Source organism: Lycium barbarum, chromosome 11 (assembly GCF_019175385.1).
Source record: "Lycium barbarum isolate Lr01 chromosome 11, ASM1917538v2, whole genome shotgun sequence".
Lineage (NCBI taxonomy): Eukaryota > Viridiplantae > Streptophyta > Magnoliopsida > Solanales > Solanaceae > Lycium > Lycium barbarum.
Window position 1 is genome coordinate 20170818 of NC_083347.1, and position 12275 is coordinate 20183092.

The 12275-nt window shown below is 35.9% G+C and overlaps 1 protein-coding gene across 1 annotated transcript; it reads left to right on the forward strand.

The window, feature by feature from the left end:
* Nucleotides 1-7011: 7011 nt before the first annotated feature.
* On the forward strand, nt 7012-11258 carry LOC132619534 (S-type anion channel SLAH1-like). The gene is made up of 5 exons (XM_060334408.1): nt 7012-7203; nt 7797-7901; nt 8006-8115; nt 9131-9818; nt 10797-11258. Exons 1-5 carry the CDS (start codon nt 7012-7014, stop codon nt 11073-11075), a joined length of 1374 nt encoding a protein of 457 aa, XP_060190391.1. The 3' UTR covers nt 11076-11258.
* Nucleotides 11259-12275: the final 1017 nt, after the last annotated feature.

Below are 12275 nucleotides of genomic sequence, written 5' to 3' on the forward strand. Positions count from 1 at the left end.
AATTTTCTTTTTTCCAGCTATTTTCTTCTCTTTTGTTTTCCTGAGCAAAACTGCTCAACCTTCTGCCTAATTCTCGTGACTGCGGATGCTTTATTTACCTCTTGTTGCACCTGCTCTCTTTGTTCTCCTTGCTGCGTTCATTGTCACCAGACATTTGTATATGCCCTGTTGAACATGAATCCAGTAGTCATATTTGATTGACTCACAGCTGCTGTTGCTGCTATGTCCAGTCTACTGTCTGATTATGATACATATATACAAATGTTATCCAAGTTGAAAGAGCAGTAGACTGATTTTGGTGCATGTTTTGGACTGCTGCGTACTTTTGTGCTCTGTTTGTTCAATTCGGTTTTACCATATTCATTCCTTAGATTGATTCAGTTGTATGCATAGTGTCTAGGCTTTTTCTTCCTTCTCTTTTGTTTAATCTAGTGATCATGCTTAGTGTAGGTAATCTCATATCTATTTGGCATAATGCTTATGATTCGACTGGCGCAGTCATTCGACTGGCCATCTGCCTTCGTGGTCAAATCTAAAAAAGGGACACTGCATTTGCATAAAAAATATCATGTGTGGGCTCTGCTCTCCATATGTAAATGAATTTGTTCATTTTCGTTGTGACTCAGTGTACGTTTGATTAAGTCAGTCCAGTCCCTGTTCTATTCAGTCTTCCCTTTCCTCTGCTCTGCTCCCCTCTTGTCATCTTTCAGCCTCTATCCCAACAGCCATTAATGATTTCATTTCAGTATTGCGATTGGAAACTTTAGGCTTACATTCGAATGAAGTTGTGCAAAACTGATAATCTCGTTTGGATGAAGTTCTTTCGGGAACTTGAACCAAATCAAAAATCATGTGAAGTGTCCGTAAGAAATGTTCATTTGGTTTTACCTTTTGAAGTATGATATAAGGAAATCTCTGTGACTATTCCTACCCTTTTAATGATCTATCTATGCTATTTAGATTGTGCTAATTGGGTCACTGCACTCTTCTCAATTTAACAATTTGTCACTTTTGTTCCATTTGTATGTCATATCTCATGTTCTGGGCTTAAGTTGACCATGCTTCTTCTGTATATGGTTTGTGACTGTTTCTTCAGTACTGTGATCAACTTGCCATTAATTTGTGATCTTATGCCTAGTCTATAGCTCTTTCAAATGCATCTATATATCATACTACCTTAATTGTAACTCAGTCCTTGATCTCTCTATGCATTTCTCATTAATTCTTCACACTTGCTTATTTCTAAGTTCCACCATGACTAATCTATTTCTCCTAATGCTACCATGACTGTTTTGTTGCTTTTAAGTGTGTCACCGCATATATTGCTCTGTCATGGATTCGATTGACTCCCTCTGTGTGCTGTTGGCATATTGTCCTTATTCTGCACTCTATCTGAAGAATGTTTCTTTGTATATTTTTACTTTAATGTCTGTATATTTCCACTTTACTAATCTTTTTTCTTTCGTTTTATGCATGACCACCGCGTGCGAGTCCTAGGGACTTGTCATCTCCCGCATTCGGTGTTGGGCTAAAAGCCCAACAAAATCTTCTCTCGAGTCAGCCTCGTTCGGCCATCCGCAACCATACATGAAAGTTGCTGGGCCAAAGCCCAACAAAAACAGCCCACAGCAGCAATACAAAGAAACTTATTTGGGCCTAAGCCCAATAAACGTGAACAGTTCAGCAGTTGAGCCCATGATAAATGGGCCAAACTCATTTATTCTTCTACTCTCTTCCTTATTTTATGATTGTGTATTTCTCTCTACTTTGTATGACTAACATCTTATTTTATTAACTTAGATAAATTCTAGTATATTAAGGGTTGTAGTTTAATAATGGGTAGTTAATTCCACAAGTTTCATATTCACTTCTAATTATGTTTCAAAACTATTCATAGTATCTATAACATTTATTTGAGTAATTGATTTTCAAATAGCATATCTACATATTTTTGAGTGAAAGGGATCATTTTTCATTCTTACTATCTTATGAATTTTAAAACGTCACAAATTACACTAATCTTGGTTTATTTTAAGAGATAAAAGGCCAACTAATTATGTGGGTAATTTTTTCACTTTAACTCTTTTCCAACACTTCAAAACATATTTTGTTTAAGACAATCTTCGCATGATATACCGAATTAATAGTCATTCTACAAAACCTTTGGAATTTTTTTTAAAATAACTCTTTAAAATCTGTTAGTCATTTTCTCCAAAACATATAAACATTATATGTCTCATTTCTTTAGTTTATTCGCAACTAAACTCTTTTACGCAACTATTACTTTTTCTACAAGTTTCATTTTGAACAAACACTCTATTTCTATTTATAACTCTAGCCACATTTACAAAGCTACGCTCTTTCCTATAATATTATATTTACCCTTAGCCTAATTAATCATAAGTCCGGTCGGTTAACCATTGTTAATGGGTCTTAAAGGATGCCTAATACCTTCCCTTTAGACTAATTGAACCCTTACCTAGAATCTTAAGTTTCGCAGACTTTTAAAATAGAATTAACTTTAAAATATCTTTGATAAACTTTAGGTGTCCTAATTCACCATAAATAATTAGGTGGCGACTCCTTTAAAACAAAAAAATAGGAATCTCCAATATGTCGTACTTCTAATTTAACCTCCGGGTTAAAATGGGGTGTGACAATGATCAGTTGTGAACAATTCCCAGTTATGAGCAGGTCATCTACATAGACTAGGATCACAACAATAGCACCTTCTCTCTTCTTTGTGAAGAGTGAGTGATCATATGAGCTCTGACAATAACCAGAATTCAAAAGAGCATTGGTGAGCTTAATATTCCACTGCCTTGAAGCTTGCTTAAGCCCATACAGTGACTTCTGTAGCTTGCACACCTTATACTCCCCCTGTCTATGGAAACCTTGAGGAAGGTCCATGTAGACATCCTCAAATAAGTCCCCTTGCAGGAAAGCATTATTTACATCCATTTGAGAAAGAGTCCAACCATGAGAAGCTGCTACCCCAATGACTGTTCTAACTGTGACCATTTTGGCCACAGGGGAGAAAGTCTCATGATAGTCTAAGCCCTCTCTCTGATTGTATCCCTTTGCTACCAGTCTAGCCTTGAATCTATCTACCTCCCCATTTGCTTTATATTTAATTTTGTACACCCATTTTGATCTTATAGCCTTTTTTCCTTTAGGCAGGTCCACAATGGACCAAGTATGATTATCTTCTAGGGCCTTAATCTCTTGTTGCATAGCCTCTACCCACCTCGCATCTTGAGAGGCTTCTTTGAAAGACTGAGGTTCAACAATGGCCGAAAAAACACTCAAGTAACTCTGATAAGTAGGGGACAGGTGATCATAGTTCAGGTAATCACAGATAGAGTACAGACTAGTTTTATTAGGCACAACATAATCCTTTATCCAGATGGGTGGTTTGGAGGTTCTACCTATTCTTCTATGATTACCAGCTCGGGGGTCAACTTGTCCAAGGATAGGCTGTTCAGCCCCTATTGTCTCCTCTGATTCTGATGAAGGCACCACAACAACAGCTGGTGTATCAACTGGTATGGCAGCAGCTGAACTATCAGTGTCTTCATGGGCTGCAGCGGATGATGAGACATCTAGATTCTCGTTTGTTGGCTCAGCTGTGTCAGTTATTGGACTTGAACTTGTTGGTGTAGGAAGTACCATGTCAGTAGTCAGGGTACCTGTATCAACAACAAATGGTGAAAGTAATGGCAAACACATATCTTCCTTGTGAGAGCCTTGAAATGGAAAGATATGCTCTCTAAAGCTGACATCTCTACTAACAAAGAGAGTCCTACTCTCCAAATCATACAGTTTATAACCCTTTTGGGTAGTGGAATAGCCAACCAAGACTGCTTGCTTCGCCCTTGCCTCCAACTTATCCTTCCTTGGAAGTACACTGGCAAAGCATAGGCAGCCAAACACCCTGAGGTGATCAAGTCTAGGTGTTCTTCCATATAATAGTTCAAATGGGGATTTGCCTTTCAAAACGACTGATGGCAATCTATTGATTAGGTAGACTGCAGTTTGAACACAGTCACCCCAAAATCTTCCTGGTATATGGGACTGCAATTTTAAAGCTCTTCCCATTTCTAAAATATGTCTATGTTTCCTCTCCACTACACCATTTTGTTGTGGTGTATATGGACAACTACTCTGATGGATAATGCCAAATTGAAGCAACAGTTCATTCACCTGGCTATTAAAAAACTCAGTACCATTGTCTGACCTCAAGACTTTTATTCTAGCATCAAATTGATTACAAATCATTGTGATAAAATTTTTCAAAACAACAACGACTTCCTTCTTAGACTGCAAAAGTGTCACCCAAGTAAATCTACTGTAATCATCAACAATAGTGACAAAATACTGTTTTCTATCATATGTAAACTGTTTGTGAGGTCCCCAAACATCCAAATGTACAAGTTGAAATATACTAGTTGATAGTGAACTACTACTGGGGAATTTTAATCTGCAATGCTTAGCTAAGGGACATATCATGCAGTCCTGATGCCTTCCTGCATCAAGTTTATTCTTCAGAGATAGAATGTGACTCATGGATCCAAGTGAAGCATGTCCTAGTCTGTAATGCCATAGTGTCTGGTCTTCCTTCTCTTTCACTACTGCTCCTATAACAGGTTGAATGTGCTTCTTTAGAATATAAAGCCCTTCTGAGTGTCTACCAATCCCAATCACCTTCCCAGTGAAGAGGGCCTGCAGCACACAGATGTCAGGATAAAAGGAAACAGAACAACTTAGATCCCTTGTAATCTTGGACACTGATAAAAGATTAAACTTAAAATCAGGAACATGAAGAACATTCTTTAACTTAAATTCGCCTAAAATGACTGCATCTCCTGTGTGTTCAATCTTAATTTTACTTCCTGTTGGCACTTGTACTTTATTACTTCTTGAGTCAGATGCCTTTCTAATGCCAGTTAACACTTCTTGACATTTTGTTATATGATGTGTGGCACCTGAGTCAATAATCCACTCCAGTTCTGCATCATTATTATGTAAGGAAGTCATACCTCCTGCATCATTTCTGCAATTTCCTGTTGGTGCAGGGTACATCTTGTTCAGCAGGTCTTGATACTGTTCTCTAGTGAAGTAACAACCTCCTTCATGTATCTGCAGTTGTGGACCTGAACCATTTCCTGTCTGCACAATTGAGTTGTTAACCTGTGATGCTTCCATAACAGAACTGTTAGCCTGAGGTTTGAAACCTTCATTATGTCCCTTCTTTTTGCTTCGAAAATCTGCAGGAAATCCAACTATCCTATAACAGTTCTCTTTGGAGTGCCCTTTGTAACCACAATGCTCACACACCACACCTGGTCTTTTTCCATGAAAAACCTGATTTGGAAAATGTTGATTCCCTTGATGGTTGTGATTCTGATTTCTTTGAGGTGGGAGATAGTGATTCCTTCCTGCAAGTAGAGTCACAGGTTCCTTTGCTCCTTCTGTTACACCTAATTTTCTTTGACTCTCTTCCTGAATGGCCATGGCATATGCTTGGTTCACACTAGGAACAGATGCATTGAGCAATATAGAACTTCTTACTTGAGCAAAACTGTCATTGAGCCCTACTAAAAACTGCAACAGACGTTGTTGTTTCATGTGCTCAACATAAGGCTTTGATTCCTCACAGTTACATAAAGGTGATGGAACCATAACATCAATTTCATTCCATAAATCCTTCATTTTTGTATAGTAAGTTGTAACTGTGTCTGTACCTTGAGTTAAAACACTGATCTCCTTCCAAATATGAAAAATTCTAGTCAAATTCGATTTATCAAACCTTTCTTTGAAGTCCTCCCAGATTTTCTTCGAGCTCGTAGCATATGCAATACTCGTCATCAATTCTGGCACTACAGTTGCACTGATCCACGACAGAACAACCGCATCACACCTTTCCCATTTTGTAGCCAAAGCTCCTTTGTATGAGCTTTTCACACATGTGCCATCCACAAAACCTAATTTTTTTTTTTACTAGAAGTGCAAGCCTCATAGATCTACTCCATATACCGTAATCTTCTGGTCCACTTAGCTTCATAGGAATTAATGCTACTCCAGGTACATCAGAGGCTGGTAAATGCAAGGGATGATTGTGATCTGTTTGTGGATCTTCTTCTACCTGCGAATTTTGTGTTTCCACCATTGTTGAAGCTTCGAGCTTCTTTAATGGCGTAACTAGAAATCAACAATTTTAGTGGTCCCCGATCTCAACGAGAAGCTCTGATACCATATTAGAATTCTACTGCTAACACATGATAGCACATATGCAGAGAAAGAGCAGATTTTGAAGAATTGTCTAGAGAGAGAAATTTCTATATTTTCATTGAAGATGAATAGGAAAATACAAGCTCTGTATTCTTTTACAAGTGACTTGGTGATATATACACACATCACCGACTTTCTAACAAACACACGTGACTAGCACATGATTGGGGATTAACTAACCCAACTAATTGCTCTTAACTCAGCACTATCATTTGACAGCTAAGCATTATGACAGCTAAGCATAGTGCTTTTCTTTCCTATCTAGCTGAAACTAGTTACAATTCAATAATTCATATGACAAGGACTTTTTTGAGTTGCTTAAAGACGGAAGGGAAGAATTGTATGAAGGGTCCAAGTACTCAAAGTTAGAGTTTTTATTAAAGTTGTATCACATTAAGTGCTTGTCTGGGCTAAGTCATAAAGGAATGACTATGATACTAGATCTACTCAGGGATGCTTTTAAATTTGCAAAGATCCCGAATTCTGTTTATGAGGCCAAGAAAACCATTAATAAGTTGTGTCTTGATTATATCAAGATAGATGCTTGTCCGAATGATTGCATGTTATAATGGGGAGATGATGGCGATAAGGAAACATGCAATATTGTCACACTTCTAGATGGAAGCCTGATAAGAAGAGCACAAACAGTAAAGTGCATGCTAAAGGTAAGAAGAAAAAGAACAAGCTTACAAAAATTTTGCGTTACTTCCCATTGGTGGTATGAGTGCTCCAAGGGGTGAAGGTTCATGTTCGTTCCATTGCCAAGAGAACTATAACAAATTGTTGAATGCTCACAAAGAAATGGTGAATAATAACAATCAAGTAATGAATGCTTTGAAGACGTATATGATAATGAAAGAAGGGACGTTACCGGAACAATTTGCGGGATTATTTCCTCCTTCTTCTACTACGGTAAATATAACTACACCTAAATTTTGTGTGTGTGTGTATATATATATATATATATATATATATCAACTGAGTTGCCTTTTTTTCACCTGCCTGCATCGAAGTCAAGGTTACATGCTTAGCATAAATTGAGCTCACTAGGAATTAGGTTCAATCTCAAAGTTGACAGAAGTCATTGAGTTCTTCAATTTCGGTCAACTGTTCTCAGATTTCATCTAAATTAAGAATTTCATGAAGTAATTTTGTGTAGCTAAAAATTTTCACAGCCAGTGAAGTATCAGGATAGCTGCAATAACAATATTGACTCATTCATTATAAAAAATCTCTTTGTATTTAAGGTCTCATGAACTACTATAAAATATCTGCTGCTATTTTGATTTTATTTGTGGACAATTGATTGATATTCTGTCGTATGGTCTATGAATAGTGATGTCTGGATTGTGTTTTTCCATTCAAATTAATGAGGCCACCAGTAGTTTCAGTAAAAAAAACAAGAGTAAGGGTAGAGAGGAATCGACCTGCTTTAAGATATTTTGCAAAAGGAAATACACTATGTATAAGCTAAATCTTTGCTGCATTGATTTAATTTCTCCTAGATTTGGGAGAAAATTAAAAAATGGGTAGAGGACTTATACTTGCAGGACTGCAGCTACAGGTGGTTTGTGTGCAAAATTCCTGAATTTAAGACAGAACATTTGTTGGTAATTGCATCTTTATTGACATATTTAATCATGTTTTGATGGAATTCACTTATATGATCTTTCTGTTTAAGATTTCATTGTCTGTGAAATACTGCTCCTATTAGTTTGGAAAAAAGGACTTCTTCATTTGTGATTCTGAAAGAAGCATAAAGATCGTACACTGCAAGCTTAAAGGATGTTGGTGTAATCCTCTATTACTTGTGATAATCTTAATGTAAACACCTTATCTGGAGTCAACTTTCCTCTTTTTAAGACAATCTTTTTAGTTCATCGTGATTGTTTGAGAAGTTAGGCCTTTATTGGATGTTAGCGACACAACTTTTTCAAGATTGTACAGGGCCAATTGCAACTCAAGAAAGTAAAATCTTGAATTATCCTATAGCATAATGTGATTATCAGAGGTTGAGAAGATAATAAATAAAAGTATGTGTATTTTTGAAAATGATGTGTTTATAGTAGTCTGAGTTCTCAGGTATCAATCTCTCATGAATAGAATTTGAAATCGTAAGCAATTTTCAACTGATGACTGTCAATGTTTCGTGAACACATTTGATTGAAAATGCTTATCTGTTTAAGTCAATAGACGTTGCAGTAATTTGGGCCAAGATCTTATTGTGTATTTCTTTTTTGCAGCCAAGTGATGCGGCAAGTGAATCTCTTTCACCCATGAACGCAAGGAGATTATGCGGTGGTAGTAATCGTAGTGACAACCATTGAAGTTGCTTCATCGTATTAGATAATTAATTACGTCAATGTAATTGCATGGTTGGACCGGATGTTAGAATGGTTGGAGTGAATGACGTGTTTAAATTTAGTTTGTAAAACTAATGATACTACTTTTGTATTAAAATATGTTGTTATTTCTTATTAATATTCCTTCTAGGTTTGATTATAACATACTTGTTAAATAATATTCAGAACTGAATATTAAGAGCAAAATGTGTTTCACGAATTGCAGGGGTTTCAACTGCCTTTATTCTTATTTTGTTAAAATTATATAGTGGGGGTTGTTAATGCTGGGATTAAAAGACAGTCGATTTGCGGGGGTTTAAACCGCTGCTAATCAGCCCCCGCTAATTGGTTGCAGCGGTTGGTAAAAGACCCCAGAATTTGATTGCGGCACCACTTACCGTGGGAGTTTTAGAAACCGCCGGTACAGTAGATTGCAGGGGTTCCTGACCCCCGCAATGTGAAAAAATATCCCCTGCTATTTAGGCCTTTTTTTGTAGTATATGGAAAACATTAAGTGAGCCATCGTATGATATTCATAAATTTAGAAATATTTTTCGGTTGCTTCCCTCTACAGCCTTCGTTCTTCTATGGTCTTTAGCTTTATTCTCATTAGTATCACTCTCTTTACTATATCTACTTCGTCTCCACTTTCACTTTGACATGGTTAAAAGTGAATTCTTGCACCATGTTGGAGTAAATTACCTTTTCACCCCATGGATTTCGTGGCTTGTTTTGCTTCAAGCCACCCCATTTTTCAAACCCAAAGAGGTCTATTTTCTTCTACTTTGGTTGATCTTTATTATACCTATAGTGGCACTGGACATCAAATTATATGGACAATGGATCACAAAGGGGAAGCGCTTTTTATCAGGAGTAGCGAATCCTACGAGTCAATTATCGGTTATTGGGAATTTGGTAGGAGCAAGGGCAGCTGCTCAAATGGGATGGAATGAGTGTGCACTTTTTTTGTTTGCAATTGGAATGTCACACTATTTAGTGCTTTTTGTGACACTTTATCAGAGGTTGCCAGGAAATAGTTCAATTCCAGCAATGCTAAGGCCAGTATTCTTCTTGTTCTTAGCTACTCCGAGCATGGCAAGCTTGGCATGGGATTCTATTTATGGAAAGTTCGATATTTCATCCAAGATGCTTTTCTTCCTCTCCCTCTTCCTTTTCCTTTCACTGGTGAGCATTTTTGTTCCTTGCAATATGTTTCATTTTACACGCAGTACTAATGTTTGACGAGCTTATGAAAAGAAAAGCTAAGAATTTTGACACAAATCAAAAGTGGTCTTATAATTAATTTGTCTGTCTTAAATATGTTATGACATTGTATGATTATAAGAACATGTAATTAAGGGTGTGTTTGATATAGATGTTTTCGAATTTTTCAATGTTTAGTTGGTCAAAGTACTTGAAAAAAAAAATTCATTAGGAAAACAAGTTCATTAAGAATAAGAAAAACAACTTTCTCAATGGAAATAGAGAAAACAAATTTCATATAACATTACACATTGATTGGCTCGTTCTCACCCTCCAACACATCCCATATCCATCCCCACCCCACCATCTGTTATAGTGTGTGCCTAGATTATAGAATAAAAATATTTTTTGAACAATATTTTTTGCTTCGTACTTACCAAAAATCAGAAAAAATGAAGTTAAAACCCACTTACTTTCCAGGATAAAAAATATCCTAAAAGTAAAATGAGAAATTTAAAATTAATAAATAATAATAAAAAAAAAGGTCATTTTTTAACGGACTAGAAGTAATGTCATGTAATGCTCCACGACGCAAATTCCTGTTTTATTTGTTTGGTCTTTGTCGTTCTTTGGAAAAAAGACAAGTGAACATAAGAAAAAAGAGACTGAAGGTGACCCATAAATTGACCTATTACAAGCATTCGAGTTGGCTTTTGCAAGATTTTGTAGCAGTCGTCATATTATTATTCTTCTTTGAAAGAAATGATGTAGGTAGTTAGCTACCAACCATATTTTAGGTCATGCTGTCACCATCAAATTAAACAGGTGTGTGATCTTTTGTCAACCTAAGGCCTCGTCACTGAGATTTATTTAGTTGTCTTATCTAGAAGTAATTTTTTCTATTTTAAAAATTATGAATGTATGACTATAGCTGTTTCCTAACTTGTTGAAAACGTACAGATATCGAGACCAGCGTTATTTAAGAGATCAATGAGGAAATTCAATGTATCATGGTGGGCATATTCATTCCCTTTAACAGTGATGGCAATTGCATCAACCAAATATGCTCAAGAATTGAAGAACACTGCTTCCCATATATTAATGCTGCTTCTTTCTGGATTATCAGTGATAGTATCACTTGTGTTAATGATTTTCACTGCGTTTAATTCCAATTCACTTCTACCAGGTGATGATCCAATGCTCTGCCGGCCTAACAATCAACGGTCATCAATTGTATAATTATTTGACGAAAAGAAAAATCAAATGTATTATTGTAATCATTTTTTCATTCAGTAGTTTATGTTCGAATTTTCAGAGCCAACTCGTATGTAACATTTGTAAAGGAATACTAATTAGGCATTCATTAATAACGTGTATTTCTGACCAAAGATGGAAATATCTATGTTATGAAAAAATAGTGATTTTGGCCTCTGGATTAGTTCTTTATTCCGATATTAATTCTTGTGTGAACTAACGAAAATTAAATATCGACTGAACCATTTAAAAGAAACATAATAAGTAATATGAAAGGGTGGAAAAGCTTAAAAATAAGAATATCGAGAGATTTTCTCAATTTCAATTTCATAGGCTTAAGCCCTAGTAACTCCACTACATCAGCAAAATCGAAATTTATGTCACTAATAAGCCTGTGTTTTGCTCAAAACCCCCCAATTTGTTCTTTACAAATGACTACAAATTCATCTACAGTCGTCACTACTCCAGCCAATAGGTAGCTAAAATGCTTTTAAAACAAAATATTTAAAAAGTTGAGAATTCATCATTTTGTAAAAGCAAAATTTAAGGCTACGAGTACTAATTAAAGCGTTATGTTAAAATAGTGGTTTTCCAAACACTTATCACTCCTTGATTTAACTCACCCAAGTTTAGCTCATATAATTGCGTAGTTAAAAGCATTAAAATGCATATATAGTCTAGTAGTAGTATCATAGAAACAAACCAGAACAAATATACATAACGAATTATGATTAGTTCGGGAAAACTAATATCTCGTCACTACAATCAAAATTCAAAAGGAACAATCACTAATGGTATTGAATTCGGCAACAAAGAAAAAGAAAAGCGTAGCTAGAATTTTGGTAGAAAGTTGCAAAACGACGAAGGAGTTCAAAAGTTGATTAAGACATCGATAAAATGCTTTTTAGTTTTAGGACAACTTAATAGTTGATTAGAAATTTCCTTTACCGCGCAAAATAATTAATCTTATTAAATCTAGATGATAAAATTAAAAAAAGACGTTAAAGAGGAAAGTATTTTTAATCTAGTTGCCTTTAACTGGTATTTTGTGTACTTTAAGGGTCTGTTTGGAAAGCCACCTGGGAACTGGAATTGGTATAATTATTTGGGTAGTAATTACACGACCTAGTTTTTACACAGTATAGTAATTACGACGACCTGTTTATTGGTCATAATGTAATTACA

Coding starts and splice junctions, on each gene's coding strand:
- LOC132619534 (XM_060334408.1), top strand. CDS start 7,012: ATGAGTGCTCCAAGGGGTGAAGGTTCATGTTCGTTCCATTGCCAAGAG. Junction 8,116..9,130: donor TTACTTGTGATAATCTTAAT/GTAAACACCTTA, acceptor CTTTTTTTGTAG/TATATGGAAAACATTAAGTG. Junction 9,819..10,796: donor TCTTCCTTTTCCTTTCACTG/GTGAGCATTTTT, acceptor GAAAACGTACAG/ATATCGAGACCAGCGTTATT.